At 46.5% G+C, this 16,251-nt stretch overlaps 1 protein-coding gene across 2 annotated transcripts in view; it reads right to left on the minus strand.

Annotated features, from left to right (window-relative positions):
• CACNA1D (calcium voltage-gated channel subunit alpha1 D) overlaps nt 1-16,251 on the minus strand; it is a 1,365,963-nt gene that overhangs the window by 579,551 nt on the left and 770,161 nt on the right. For both annotated transcript variants that reach the window (XM_078661595.1, XM_078661596.1), the window contains exons 17-19: nt 7,542-7,611; nt 5,909-5,978; nt 2,950-3,085 (exon numbers count right to left, since the gene is read on the minus strand). In XM_078661595.1, the coding sequence (XP_078517721.1) occupies nt 2,950-3,085; nt 5,909-5,978; nt 7,542-7,611 (276 nt within the window). The remainder of the gene's footprint in view (nt 1-2,949; nt 3,086-5,908; nt 5,979-7,541; nt 7,612-16,251) is intronic.

Raw genomic sequence — 16,251 nt, forward strand, 5'->3', positions numbered from 1 at the left:
CCGGACGGCCACAGACGGCCCGCCCTTTGCCCGGGCTTCGCCCGGCGTCCCGCTTGCGTCCCGCAAGACGGACTCTCGCTTGTTGTTATAGGCGAGGCAGTGGTGGGCGGGGCACTCAGGGGGGCGCTGACCAGATGTCACGTGGTCATGCAGGGACTCCTGGGATAGTGAGTCCCTGCCGCGCTACCCCTGCAGCCTCCTCAGGTCGTCCTTCCACCCGTCAGCAGTCTCGGCAAGCAGGCAGACAAGCACGGTCAGCGCACTCAGGTTGGTGGGTCCACCCACAGCGAAGCGGCTCCCGCGCAGCGGGAGCGGCGAGCAGCAAAGTTCAATCTGGGCAGCAAACAGCGTCACTGGGCTCAGCAGAAGGGGCACACGAAGCAAGCAGTTCTGCTTCCTTTTACCGGTCTGCCGGTGGTGGGCGGGGCACTCAGGGGGGCGCTGACCAGATGTCACGTGGTCATGCAGGGACTCCTGGGATAGTGAGTCCCTGCCGCGCTACCCCTGCAGCCTCCTCAGGTCGTCCTTCCACCCGTCAGCAGTCTCGGCAAGCAGGCAGACAAGCACGGTCAGCGCACTCAGGTTGGTGGGTCCACCCACAGCGAAGCGGCTCCCGCGCAGCGGGAGCGGCGAGCAGCAAAGTTCAATCTGGGCAGCAAACAGCGTCACTGGGCTCAGCAGAAGGGGCACACGAAGCAAGCAGTTCTGCTTCCTTTTACCGGTCTGCCGGTGGTGGGCGGGGCACTCAGGGGGGCGCTGACCAGATGTCACGTGGTCATGCAGGGACTCCTGGGATAGTGAGTCCCTGCCGCGCTACCCCTGCAGCCTCCTCAGGTCGTCCTTCCACCCGTCAGCAGTCTCGGCAAGCAGGCAGACAAGCACGGTCAGCGCACTCAGGTTGGTGGGTCCACCCACAGCGAAGCGGCTCCCGCGCAGCGGGAGCGGCGAGCAGCAAAGTTCAATCTGGGCAGCAAACAGCGTCACTGGGCTCAGCAGAAGGGGCACACGAAGCAAGCAGTTCTGCTTCCTTTTACCGGTCTGCCGGTGGTGGGCGGGGCACTCAGGGGGGCGCTGACCAGATGTCACGTGGTCATGCAGGGACTCCTGGGATAGTGAGTCCCTGCCGCGCTACCCCTGCAGCCTCCTCAGGTCGTCCTTCCACCCGTCAGCAGTCTCGGCAAGCAGGCAGACAAGCACGGTCAGCGCACTCAGGTTGGTGGGTCCACCCACAGCGAAGCGGCTCCCGCGCAGCGGGAGCGGCGAGCAGCAAAGTTCAATCTGGGCAGCAAACAGCGTCACTGGGCTCAGCAGAAGGGGCACACGAAGCAAGCAGTTCTGCTTCCTTTTACCGGTCTGCCGGTGGTGGGCGGGGCACTCAGGGGGGCGCTGACCAGATGTCACGTGGTCATGCAGGGACTCCTGGGATAGTGAGTCCCTGCCGCGCTACCCCTGCAGCCTCCTCAGGTCGTCCTTCCACCCGTCAGCAGTCTCGGCAAGCAGGCAGACAAGCACGGTCAGCGCACTCAGGTTGGTGGGTCCACCCACAGCGAAGCGGCTCCCGCGCAGCGGGAGCGGCGAGCAGCAAAGTTCAATCTGGGCAGCAAACAGCGTCACTGGGCTCAGCAGAAGGGGCACACGAAGCAAGCAGTTCTGCTTCCTTTTACCGGTCTGCCGGTGGTGGGCGGGGCACTCAGGGGGGCGCTGACCAGATGTCACGTGGTCATGCAGGGACTCCTGGGATAGTGAGTCCCTGCCGCGCTACCCCTGCAGCCTCCTCAGGTCGTCCTTCCACCCGTCAGCAGTCTCGGCAAGCAGGCAGACAAGCACGGTCAGCGCACTCAGGTTGGTGGGTCCACCCACAGCGAAGCGGCTCCCGCGCAGCGGGAGCGGCGAGCAGCAGTTCATAGTTGTAACATAGTTCAACTAGTTCATAGCTGTAACATAGTTATGTATTGTATATATTTTCCTTTCTCTTATGTTTTCCCACCAGTTCAATCTGGGCAGCAAACAGCGTCACTGGGCTCAGCAGAAGGGATTCTTTGTCATTCAAACAGTTACTATCTCAGTGTGTCAGTCAAATAACTACTTTGGGGAAGCTTAAGTAACTTAGAAGTGTTCTGTGGACAACATTCCTGCAAGAATAGCCCTCATAGTTTCTTGTACACATATATATTTATAGTACATTGGTCTCATTTATCTACTAGTTTTTTAATTTCCTGCAATTTTATGTAGCACTGATTTGGGCCAATGGCATTAGAGTGCTTAACATGAGAACCAGACATTATACATTTATTTTAGGAATAGGGCAGTTTCTTGATTTGCCCAGAATCACAGGATGTCGAGCGGAGGACCGGATTTATACCTGATTCCCCAGTTCCATTGTAGGCAGCTCTAGCCTCCTGAGATCTATGTTTGTATGTTTTACTATTTAATTTACTTTTATGTCGATTTTATGTAACATAGTTATGTATTGTATATATTTTCCTTTCTCTTATGTTTTCCCATTATCTCTACGTGTCTTTCTTGCTTCTTCGCTAGTTCTACCATATGTATTTTCTCCCTTCTCCAGTATATTCACCCTCTAACATCCTCCCATGAACAACAAATGGATTAGCTTTCTTAGAATCTTGATCTAAACTTTGGGCGAAAAAACACAGCATGAATTACCATCTTCACACACATATATATCTGAAGCAATGTTGTGCCAACGTAACTTTGGCATGGCTATTAACTTAAATTCAAGGATGACATTGTTAAGCATTTTAGTGAAAATATTTGTCCCAGAAAGGTGTTCTTTAATGGTACTGAAAAGGAAGACGTGATAAGCTACTGGCAGTAAATTTAATTCAGTGTCAATTATTTACATTCCACATCAAAAATCTGAGTCTCATAAGCTGAAAATTAAATCTGAAAATTAAAAAGAACAGATAGGTAAAGATGGTTACTTACGGATTGGTATTGCTAAAAATGAAAAAGGAACTGCCCTCAGGAATAGGTGTGATCTTTTCCTTTTTCAGCTCCGATATCCTTCGGGGACGAGGGCCAGTTGGTACTTCTGGTTCCTCCTCTTCCTCTTCTTCACCCACTTCAAATTAAACATAAACATATTAGGATATGAACGCACCTTACATATTTCACTCAGCAGCTAGATTTACTGAGACCCATAAGGCATTTAATTCCTCTTTTTCTTTCAAGTGCTGCTTCATGAAAGCAATCGATAGGAGTGAGTGGCCTTGCACAGTTTTGTCTGTTTCTAGATGTCAACTATGTTTGCTCCTTAGAGTAATAATGCATGCTTATTTCTGGGTTAAATCACAAATAAGAATGGATATTCCACGTACCATTTCTTGTTACCCCTTAGACATACTGCCTGTACTTTGTTTCTATAGTTAATTATGTCTAGCGAACAACAACATGGTGTTATTCTGTTTGTTCTGGAAGCAGTGGCATTTCAAGTTGTTTCCCACTGGAGCCGATGTTCTACCAGGGAAGAATACAAGTCAGTCCTATTCAGGACATGTAGTATACAGAAATACTTATTTTATTATTTTGGTAGTTTCCTTTAGCACCATATGTTGCCTTGCAGGTACCTCAGAGCTATTTGTGAACAAGACTGGGCATTTCAACATGGCATTTAGATAAAAAGTGGGCATGGCTGCTCTTCATTGGGAGAAAGGTGTACAGCTGATGCTATTCTGAGGGACCAAGGGGCAAATTTATCAAACAAAACATATATGTTACGAAAGCCAGTAACTGGTGGGAGATGTCAAAGTATAGCAAATAAAAAAGGGGGGCCTCTAGGTTCTTTGATGGGACTGGAAATGTGCTGGATAGATAGGTTGTGGTCTCTTACTACTACACCGTTCTGCAAATCTAGGCAAATTGAGAATGCAACAGCTTACAAAAAATGTAGGACTTCCCATGCACTGACATTATAACGAAAAATAAGGCATGGTGGACACTCATAGTGCATTATAATGTTTCAAATTCTGTATGTCAATTATATGCTGAAGAGTTAATTACTTTTTTAGATACCAGTGTATTTCTTTTGCAAGGGGCATTCTATGGTCATTGGTACACAAGGATGGCTTAAGGAATTCTGAGGATGCCTCATTATGCTGAAAGGACTTGGAGACCTGTACCCGCAGATATGCGAAACCCCGAAAATCTGAAGTTAGAAGGGATTATGGGTCCTTATTTCATTTCGTGCACGGATGACAGGGCTAGTACCAACTGCAGTGGTTTCAATGTCTCCTAAACTAAGTAGCTAATCATTGTAAAATTAAGCGTGCAGGAGTGCACAGATTCACTACGAGCGTTTATGGTCTTATGGTAGTAGTGCACACCATAACATGCTTCAAGCAGTCTACAGCATACAAAAGGGACAGACGACATTGACTTAAGGAAATCTAGTATTCATTGATATTGTTCTTAGGTTGTATATCCAGCGACCATAAATCTTACCGGATTATGTCATGCTAAATATCTTGTCCACTGAATGGACTTTCTCAAGTTGCACTGTATAGTCAAGTTTAAGACAGCTCTACTCCTTGTGGGGCATATGTATCAAAATACCTATTTGCGATTCTCAAATAGCGATTTTTTGAGAATCCCTATTTGAGAATTGCAAAATGGTATGTAACTAAAAAATTGCAATTTTTTAGCGATTTCTAAATATTCCTTAATTGCAAATAGCAAATAGCGAATTCGCAATTAAGGAATAATTTCCCATTCATTTCTATGGGCAAGGAGGCCCATAGAAATGAATGGGAAGTTATTCTCAATTTGTGATTCTCAATTTGCGAATCGCAAATTGAGAATAATTTCAAGGGTGTCATAAGGACACCCTGATGCACCCCTGAAATTTATATGTGTGCGCATATGGCATACATACATGTGCACCACATGGCACCTTCACAAATGGCAAAAAGTGCATTTGTGAAAGAAATCGCAAATTACCACCAACCTCAAGTTGGTGGTAATTTGCGATTTCTTAATTAGGAATCGCACAACTTGGGTGCTTCACACATAGCATTTATGGAATCGCAATTTGCGATTCCTTAAATGCTTACGCAATATCAAGGAATCGCAAAATTTGCGATTCCTTAATATTGCAATGCGAATTCACACATACATCTCGCTTTGCAAATTTATTGTCACAAATGCTGCTTTTTGCAAATCGCAGCGTTTGCGACTAAAAATTCCCTTGATACATCTGCCCCTTAGTTCCTAACAAGGTTTAAGATACCCTCGTTATGTTAACATTTAATTGTAGTCAGTACACATAATGCACAAAAGGAGAAAAAGCTCACTTGTCCAATCAGGTCTGAATTTTTTTTCAGAGTCAGTCAGGGGAAAGTCAGAGAACTAATAACCAGATATTTCTAACTTTCCAATTCTTTTAAACTCAACCAAAAATATTATTAAACACTAATTTCATGAGATCTAGATAACTTATTTATACCATACCAGGTGAGTGGGTAGTTCTTTGAGTAACGTTGTAGTTTAATGGTAAGTTTGGAGTTATTCTGTTAGGAATTATTTTCAAGTTCAGAAATCAAAGATTCCTTTAGGGATTAAAAAGTGAAAAGTCACTTGTTTACACCCCTTCATTTCACCCCGCTCCTTGTCGCATCTGCATTCAACTTACCATACCAAACCTAATCAGATGAGGTTTTTTGGGAAAAAGTTGTGTGCAGATCGTTTGAACAGCACCAAAATTAGAAAGAACGCACAAATTCTAAATAGATAGAAATATTTAAATACCAATATATGTACAGTGTAAACTGGTGCATTAGAGCATACTCTTCTGCATCACATTTAAATCTAAAATAACATATTTGAATACAAACAAGAAATAGAATTTTAGTGTACAGCACAGACACATTATTCAGCTTTATTAGCATACCAGGTACTTCACTAGCTGGGTAGGGGTTCTTCTCATCATTATTTTCTTCTTGAGCCTCTTCAACAGCAATCTACGACAATGGCAAAATAATTATACAATAGAATTTTTACTTTGCTAATAAAAAAAAGAAACAATTGCCACACGTGATGCTGAGGCATAAACATACCAGCTTCAATCAATAAAATGGATATAATGTTGGTTTGTAACCCAAGCACATTTCTAGGTCCTGAGAAAGCCCACCAGTAAAAAAATACAGGTGCATGAAAACAGACACAACATAGATGTATAAGGGTTGTCTGTTTTAACATATACCATTTAGCAGTGATTCAAATTATTTTAAAATCATATTTTGCAAGTTGCTTGAAAACCTTTGCAAAACTCGAATAACACTCTTAAATTTCGATACATTAAAGATGTACAAGAACAATTGTACTGTTTTATATTGACATGTACAATACCTAGGAAGCTAAGGAGCTATTGAGGTAATGTCAGAAAAGAGCTGTATTCGTTTACACAAATACATCTCTAAAGTATACTCATACACAATGATAGCACCATATCCTTCTGAGCTCATTGTACTAGTAGCTTATAATACTGGTGGCGAACCAATGAAGGGTATCAGCATGGTGGTAGAAGTAAGGTCATGCTGATGATTAGTGGTTAGACATGTTGCTTGGCAGGACATGGGGTGATTTGGCTGCCAGGATAATCCTCATGGAAGGCAACTTACACTTATTGTGATGATGCAGAGGAGGGAGCAAAAACATCTGGGCATTTCACAAGCATAAAACATGATAGATTTACCCTCCATATGTAGCATATCTCAATCCTCGAGGCATGTGAGAGCCTCGGGGATTCACTTTGTGCACAATGGGGATGACAAACCCTAGCACTATATGTGATAAAACAAAAACAAACACTCAGCACATGGCCTTAATTATATGAATGTGGTTACTGAAATTCACAATACTATGGGGGTCATTAGGACGTAGGGCAGATCGCCACCGCCCGCATGGTGGTGGTGATCTGCTCTACATCCTTCCCCGCCTGCCACCCATTTCCCCCGGCCACATTAGTATGACAAGGGGTACCGCGGCGGACGGTAAGACCGCCCGCCGCTTTTCCGCCCGGTCGAAAAGCCGACCCGGCGGAAAAGGGTTTATTATGGTGGCGGTGTCTACTAGACACTGCCAGCCATACTAGTATGGGAGCGGAAACATGTCGCTACGGAAAGGCATGCAGAGTTGTCTTACGGGGGCCCGTTGCGTGCCCCCAGGGAATCAGGGAGGTGCACATGGAGGGTACCTATGGTACCCCCCCTGCATTGTCATGGACATGGTGGCATGCACTTCGCGGTGGCAGGCACTTCGCGGTGCCTGTCACATTGTGCATGACAAGCACGCAGTGTATTCCCAGCATTGTGGATGGCGGTGCTGCGAGCACCGCCCACCACAATGCAGGGAATGGTCGATGCCACCGCATCCTAATCGTCGGGGCGGGATCGCCACACCACAGGCGGTCGGTCCCAGCACCGCTAGGGTGTCAGGCGGACGGAAGTCCGCACGCCATCCTAATAGCCCCCTATGTATTTAAGTAAATATAAAGAGAATGCGTGAGAGCAGTTTCAATTTACCTTCGCTTCTTTGGCTTTTTTTTTATCATCTTCTGGTTTTTCACCTTCCTTATGCTCCACACTCCCCTTTCTAGTTAAAAAGAAGAGATATACAAAATTATTTGTAAACATGTTACATTTGAGGTTATCCTGTAATAGAAAAGTAAAGAATCTTCACTCAGAACCAGGCTGCACATAATATACCCATATATGTCACTATGCGTAAGATATCAAGAGCTCCATAATGCTTATATAAGTTGTTAAGTCACCAAGGGCATTAATTACAGTTTGGAAGATGGGGTAGTGTGTCAAAATGTCACTGTAATACGACTGTCAAAGACTAAAATGCACCTGCAACAAGGCAGTCTGGACTGGACAAGGTTCTAAGGGCTTAATGTACTAAGGGTTTTAGCATGCACAAACCCTCTGATATGGTAAATCAGAGGCTTTGCGAGTTCTTAAACATTTTTCAAACGTACTAAGCTCATTTACAGCCTGATTCATGAAAAACGGGATTTGCGATTCTCAAATAGCGATAAATTGCGAATCGCTATTGAAACATCGCAAATCTGAATTCATGAAGATTACCGATTAAAAAAAGCGATTCGCACGCGGGCGCAAATTCCGTTTGCGATGAACGATAATCGCAGATTAATCCCTATTTCCGGCTACCTGCGTCGGGATTGCGATTCGCAAACTCGCGAGATCGGGAAAACGGGAAGTCGCATTTCGAGCACAGTGATGACATCACAACCAGGAAGCAGGCAGTTCCCACCCCCATTCACCACAGTGAGGCAGACCTGGAGGGAGCAAGTGGGAGAGCTGCTGCTATTCTGGTGATTTGTAAACTGCAACTACTCTGCTGCCATGTCAGAGGAACCTGTTCCTGGCCCCAGCAACAACACAGGGCGGAAGAGGAAGCTCAAATTTTCTGAGCAGGAGCTCGAACATTTGATTGAAGGGGTGGTGGCCAACCACGAAAAACTCTTTGGCAAAGATTCCAGGAAGGTCCCGGAGCAAGAAAAAAGGAGGATCTGGCAGGGAATATCCTCCACTGTCAACTCCGTGGGTGTGGCCGATAGGTCACTTGAGGAGCTGAAGAAAAGATGGTATGACCTCTGAGGTCGTGCCAAGGAGAGGGTGGCGGAGCGCCTTGGAGAGTCATCGGGCACTGGAGGTGGCGGACCTACAGTCCCTCCTAACACACCCTTGGAGGACCAGGTGGAGAACACCCTTGAGAGGGAGGCGTGCGTTGGCGTCACACGTCTGGACTCCTCCTGCCCCACCCAAGACACCCAAGGTAAGTGGCATGCGACTGCGACCCTGTCCCCTATGACTGTCCCTGACCAAATAGGCTCCCATAATGTCCCTTAGTCATGCCATTGTTGCACATCTGGGAACGCCCTGAAGCATTGTGGAAGATGTAGTGTGCCCACAATGTAGCAGTACCACAATGCAGCCAGACAGGTTCCAAAGTACGCAAATCCACAGCCATTCAGGGAATGTCACCCAGCATGCATGTAACAACTGCACGTCTGACAGACACATGCAACTAATGATTGTCCACTTACCCTCACAGGTGGCGCTGAAAGCAGCGACAGTGAAAGGCTGCAAATAGATGAGGAGGCCCAGGAGGAGGATTTTCCACCACAAACCCAGGCACCAGCCCCTGCCGCTGCTACAACACCAGCAGCCAGGCCCCCCACCATTGTGCCCCCTGCATCTGGCGGACCACCGACAGCCACAGCCAGGCCCGCCACCATTGTGCCCCCTGCATCTGGCGGACCACCGACAGCCACAGCCAGGCCCGCCACTATTGTGCCTCCAGTCCCTGCCGCACCAGCAACGCCTGCTGTGACACCACCAGCAGCTGGTGCTACAACAACTGGGCCTGCGACAGCGCCAACACAGCGGCCAGCCACAGTGACAGGCCAGCAGAGCAGGCGTGGGAGGTCTCGCCAGCACACCACTGCTGCAATCAGCAGGAGGGGCAATGGACAGAGTCTTGCTTGTATGAGCGTCGAAAGACACATGTTGAGAATACATCAGCGCCAGGCACGGCAGCAAGGTGCCATTCAGCTCCAGCTCCACAAGATTGGGCGCAATGTGGCCGGAGTGGGAGACCGCATGGACCGCATGACGGCGGCCATGGCAGGTATGGGGGACCGCATGGACAACATGACTGCAGCCATGGCAGGTGTGGGGGAGGGAATGGCCCGCATGACTGCAGCCATGGAGGCCAACACCGCTGCGATGACTAAGCAGCGCAGTGCAGCACGACGGCGCCACCACCAGCTCATGAGCCGGCTGGCCTCCTACAGCAGGTCCAATTATGTGGCAGCGAATGCCACTTCACAGTTGTCGCGGCGGTCACTAGTACAGCAGCATCAACTCGTACAATGCTGTGAGGACATGACCAGGGTCCTGGAGCACCTCACCACGGCGGTTACGGCACTACACCCTCCTGCTCTACCTGCCACTGTTGGGGGTGATGATGGCAGTGAGGGGGCATCCAGCATCAGCAGCCACTCTGCCACACAAGTCCCGCCACTCAGGCGCAGCACCAGGGCAACGCCAGGTACAGGTGCCCCGGAAGAGGATGAGCCTCAGAGGCGCTTGGGCGGAACGCGCGTGAGGCGCAATTGACTCATTTAGACAATCACAGGCACAGGCTGACTATAAGCCTGCCCTGTCCTTTGACACTGCAGTATGAAGTAATACTGTTAGTAGAAAATAGTTGTACTGGTGACATTTTTTGTGAATGAAACAAATATATTTATTTTGCAGCACACATTAGCGTTCTGTCATCATTACATTTTGCATGCAATTGTGATTTGTGGGGTGAGGGAAGAGGGTGGCCTAGAAACTGTTCACTGTGATGTGGTTGCGACATCTGTGGCCTTCAGCTGGGTTCTCCCCGCGTGCATGGTGCGCATGTGCAGGTGGCCGGTCGTCCCCTTCAGATTCACTGCCAGAGATGTCGACAGGTATCTGGCGCTTGGTTGCAATGTTATGTAGTATTGCACAGACAGCCACAATGCGGCAGCACACTGCAGGACTGTAATACATGGCCCCACCTGTCTTGTGCAGTATGCGGAACCTGCTCTTGAGCAGGCCAAATGTCCTTTCTATGCAATTCCTTGTCCGTATGTGTGCCACATTGTAGCGCCGTTGCTGAGGTGTGGCAGGGTTGAGGTAAGGGGTCAGGAGGTATTCACGTAGGGCGTAGCCACTGTCACCTGAATGAGAGGAGCAGATGGTGAGTGCCTGTGCTGCGCAGTTAATTCATAGCAATGTGACATTGTCGACAAAGTGTACTTACCAAGTAGGTGTCCTTCCCCAATCTCTCCCCTGAGCAGTCGTGTGTGGAGGCCGCTGTGCCGGAATATAAAGGAGTCATGGGTACTCCCTGGGTACTGGGCGACAATGTCAGTGATGTAGCTCTTAGCATTGCAGACCATCTGTATGTTGAGGGAGTGGTAGGACTTTCTATTGCGGAACATATACTCCGTGGCAGCTGGTGGGCAGATGGCGACGTGGGTACAGTCTATGCATCCGAGTACATGGGGAAAATGGGCTACATTGTAGAATTGTAGCTTTGTCAAGTCCAATTCCTGTTGGCTCGTGGGAAATGTGATGTGACGGTGTAGCTGGGTGAGCATGGCGTCAACGAAAGTGTGCAGGCAGCGTGACATGGTGGGCTGGGATATCCCCCCAGCAGCCGCTACTATCCCCTGGAAACTCCCGGTGGCCAGGAGGTGCAGGCTACTCAATACCTGCACATGTGTAGGCACCGCATTGGTTCGCCTTGTTGGGTGCTGCATCAGGGGGTCAAGGTCATGTATCAGCTGGATAATCATTTCCCCATTCAGCCTGTATTTAGCATATATCTGCTCTCTGGTTTGGCCCAGCAAGGTGACCCGCTGGCGGAATATCCTCTCCTGGATCCTGCGTCTCCTCCGTGCTGCTCGCTGTAGCCTTCGACGCCTCACCACCATGTACATTCCTGGCATTGTGGAACTCCTAATGCTGCTGCTGAATGTCCTTATGTGTGATTGGTCAGGCCTGAACCTGTTGATGATTGGCCAACGGTTTTTCAAATGTAATTAGTTCATGGCTTTTATGGTTACCACCTGCTTTGAGTTGTCCATAATTTGCGCCGCGCAAACAGCGATTTTTGGGTTTTTCGCTATTAGAGAATTTTCATGAATGCCGATTGAGAATATATTGCGAATTCGCTATTTATTTTTCGCAGAATCCGGGGTTTGTCGCATTTTCCGATTCGCTAATGCTCGCCTACCGGGAATCTGCGAATTTTATTGCGAATTCGCTATTATGTGTTAGCGAATTCGCTATTTTGGTGTTGAATTCCAATTACGTAAATTGGGCCCGCAATTGCATTTTCGCAGCGATTGCGGGCTCAATTTTACTTCATGAATCAGGCTGTTAACGATTTAGAAACGATTTTCAAACTCGTTAGTGGATTTAGGAAACTTAAAGGGAACAGTTAATTGCGTCCCGTTCTTTACATTTTTTTGTTATTAATTGAGACGGTTGAAAGCCCCACTAAACTATTAAACACAAATATTAAACATAATCCTTGTCAGGGTAAACTAGAAGTCATTAAAATAACCTGCACTTAACCCTCTGCAATCTTGGCTCAAAAGCCATCAGGCTTAATTTAAAAGCAACGTGTTATGTATTTATGCAGGACACAAACATTAATAAATTGAAAACACAACACAAGTAAAATCCCAAATAGAGAAATAGAGTAAATCTTGACAAATAAAATGACTTAAAAATTAGAAAACTCGAATCAGTAGAATCAAAAATATAAATTTTTAAAGATTATGGGGAAAATAGCTCCAAGAACCACACAGTGCCACTTGTAGTTATCTAGTCACAGCAGACTGGGGAAAAGCCACCAGATCAGGCTGACTGCGATAGAGCGTGAGTTGGGTACACGGACTAGGTTAGTCCCACTAAAGAGTTACCTTCTGAAGTCTGTCGTTAAAGGTGCTCTTTGCACTGGCATGGACCGCAATGAGGAGGCTCTAGGCACGGGTAGTAGGTCGAGTATCGTGGACAGACGTTGCGGTAGCACGAAGAGTTGCCTGTCGCTAGAGCTTCGCGTTGGTGATCATCGTGGGCAGTTGATGTAGGCATGAAGTTCAGGTCTCGAATTGACCCTCATTGTTGTTGGTCTCTGTCAACCTGAAGAGGAGGTCCAGCAGGAGCTTCCCGCTGGTGGTCATTGTGTGCAGTCAATTCCTGGAGCAAAGCAGTCACTTACCAATTGCACGGAGCCCAAACGTCTGTAACCTCCCCTTTTCTTCAAGAGTTCTCACTGATGCCAGCCAAAGGTTCCGGACCTGGATAACACCTCTTGGGGATCAGGACTCACTCCAGAAGAAGCCAGCAGAGGGGCCCGGGTAGCTTGAGTAGGCCTAGGCGGGTTGAGGAAGATCCGGGTAGATCCAGTTGGTGTTGGTTAGCTGGGCAGTTGCATTGAGGCCTCCGAAAGCTTGCTGTGCCCCATAGCTTGCACAGGAGGACAGCCAACTGAGGGCTCAGTGGAGTTACTCTGGGTAGTTTAACCGCATGCGCGCTAGCGGTTTTCCCGCTGCGTGCTGCGATTTGAAAAAAGCCACGTTACATGACGAGCTCAGCTCGTCATCAGCGTGCGAGCGTCGTCGCTCATGACGAGCTGAGCTCGTCATCAGCGCGGAAGTGGTTAAATTCAAGGGAAGCAGGTCCATTCCATCTTCAGTCAGTCTTGCAGTAGCTCTTCCTCAGACAGTAGAGCAGTCCTTCTTCTGAATATTCTAAAGGACCAAGGGTGTTTTGATGAAATGTTCTGGTGGTTCCACTTTTATACCTGGTACCAACTTTTGCGTGGGGAATTCCCTAACCAACCCCCAAAAGTGGTACTGATCAGTTCTTCCCCTTTCCTGGGTTTGGCTCCAAACTCTCTTGGATGACAAAGGCACAGGCGTGGTGTCAGGTTTATTCATGTGTACTGTAGAAAGGCCCTTTGCAGTGCTGTTAAGGCAGGGTTCAGCTCCTCCAAAACCATCCGTCAGAAAGACCCGCTCCCTTCACACCTAGGCTTCCTTTGACTGACTGTCTGGAAACAATACACAAAGCACAACAGCCATTCATTCAGTCATGAGACCCAGGACACTGGTAGAAAGGCACAGTTGGTTTGGGCAGAAAGAAGCCAACTTTCTAAAAGTGGCATTAAAAAAATTATAACTTAAAATCAGACTTCACCATCAAAGAGGATTTTAAATTACCATTCATGTGCGTGCAAACACAATTTCTCTATCTGTTCACAATCTGAGGTTAGTACTTACTAAGCATAATTTGGTAAGCCTGTGGGAGTGGTAGCCTTACAACAGTGAAAAACGACTTCAGGGGTTTTTCACTGCCATGACATGTAAAACTTTAACCCAATTGTCCATCTAAATACCATGCAAAGACTTGTTTTGAAAACCAAAAATCTGTCTTCTATACATGTTCTTCATGAAAGAATTGAAGCACTTTGATTCCAAGATGTTACACAAGAAGCTCCTTGCACCCTCAGCCAAAAACAAATCCAGAAGTGAGAAAGACAAAGTCTATGATTTTTGGCAAGCCTTTTACTTTTTTCACTTTTTATAGACAATTCACATTTTGGCATTTGTGGGCTGGTTGACCGTGAAGACTTTTGACTCAACTTTTGTGTTGAAATGCAAAATGTACATACCTAGTGTGGCGCATACAGAAGTACATATATTGTGAACAATTAATCTGAGGAACCAAAGACAATTTCATTCTTTTTTCCACTTGATGTGCAAATGTATTGTTGGTTTTACTACACATGATTGCTCATTCCATGCCTTGCAGAAGGCCTGGGCCTATGCTACATTTCTGAAGATTCCTGCTCCCTGCATAGGTATGTGCTCCTTGGAGCAAGCTTAAGTGTAATATTTGTGGTACAGAAAAAACTCAGACAAGCTTGAGCAAACTTCCTTTACCTGTTGCCGCTAAAATGTAGTTTGTTTTGGACCGTCTAAGAAAGAAATAATGCACAAAACATGGGACTTTTTATTCTATTCTTGTAATTATTGCTAACACACAAAAGTCCTTGGTCCCTTAGAGAACATGAATAAAAATGTCAAGCAGCTCTTGGAAGATTCTATGAAGATTCTTGTATCCAGAGATAGATAAAAATGCTCTTTTCTTCCCACTAAAATGGCTATAGATAAAATTCCTTTACTAGGATCAATAATGTTTATTAATTCAACAATTTCGATTAGTGGAGAAGCTCTTCGCAAAAAGTTTCAATGGGGGCAACAAATAAATCCAGTGAATCCATTTCATTATGCTACTACAGTTTGTGTATCTGGTTGATCTCTGAAACCTTAAACTGTTTCTCTATTAAAGTAATAAGACATGTTTTATTTATTTGACTCCAACATGGGGTCAGAACCCAATGTACCACTTGATACCCCTGTAGAAGGAAACTGGGTAATCTCTTCTCATGCATCTCTGCTATAGTTATTAGAGAATTAACTAATTCCTGTGAAAGTCCTAAATCATCAAGAAGCTGTGGTTTGATAAATTATATATGTTCCTGCGGGACGTCAATTGATGTAATAAAATCAGTCAACAAGGCCACATGTCTTTTCAATTAATGCACCCAGGATCTGAAACAGCATTCCTATATCCTTCAGGAAAGCCACAACCCTGCTCCAAATTGGGCGAGTTGAGATCCTTCTAGTTAAAGAACACTAGATCACAAGGCAGTAACAATACTTCTGGTCCCAGAAACCAGTTACCTCTTCAATCACTCAATGATGTATCTTTGCCCTAGATCTTGTGCAGGGCTCCCCTGACTTTTTCCTAGCTTTGCGCTGCACAAATTAGATTTGCAAACATACATAAATATTTTTTTTCAAGTGATTTTTCAACAGCAGTGGTCACTTTGGTAGTGGGTATTTCGTCAACAAGAGGTTGGGTATTACCCATTTCCCTAAAAACAACACCATGAAGGCTTTTAATGGAAGCTCAAGAAAATGATAGAACATTCAAACATGGGTAATGACACCCATTTAGGTCATGTGCAAATGTAAAACATCAATACTCTAACATGAAACTGGTAAAGATATGATGATATTCACAATATGCACTAAACCAAAAGCTTACCCATTTGCATTTGTAACACGTATGAAACAGAAATTCCCTAGCCATACATGAATCCCAGAAAGACAGATACGGCAATGTTAACAGGAGTTACAATTTTATACTATAATATTCTTCTCTATTACTGCTTACCACCCTAATGCTTTCGATTCTGTATGCCTTTTTACCATTCATGTACACAACAAGAACTTAGGGGCTCATTACGATGGCAGACAGACTTCAGCCCGTTGGCCATTGTCTCCTCTTTGTGGCCGCCCATCAACCATGCGGTGCCTGTGACTTGGTACAGGGATATGTTAGGGGGAACACCCACAGGAATTGGACAGGGGGTAGGGAGGCCCGCCAGCCTTTTCATGGCAGTTGAATCGGCATGGAAAGGCAGGTGGGGATGGATATCATAATCTGTCCGGCGCTGTTTACCAGACACCGCCACCATTCTGGGTATTGCGGGCGGTCTGTTTGGCGGTCAGAATCTATCCGACTGTCAGGACTGTGGCGGTCAGATTTTCCCACCCCCCCCGATCTGACCGCTATAGTAATGTGG

This window comes from Lissotriton helveticus, chromosome 9, assembly GCF_964261635.1.
Source record: "Lissotriton helveticus chromosome 9, aLisHel1.1, whole genome shotgun sequence".
Lineage (NCBI taxonomy): Eukaryota > Metazoa > Chordata > Amphibia > Caudata > Salamandridae > Lissotriton > Lissotriton helveticus.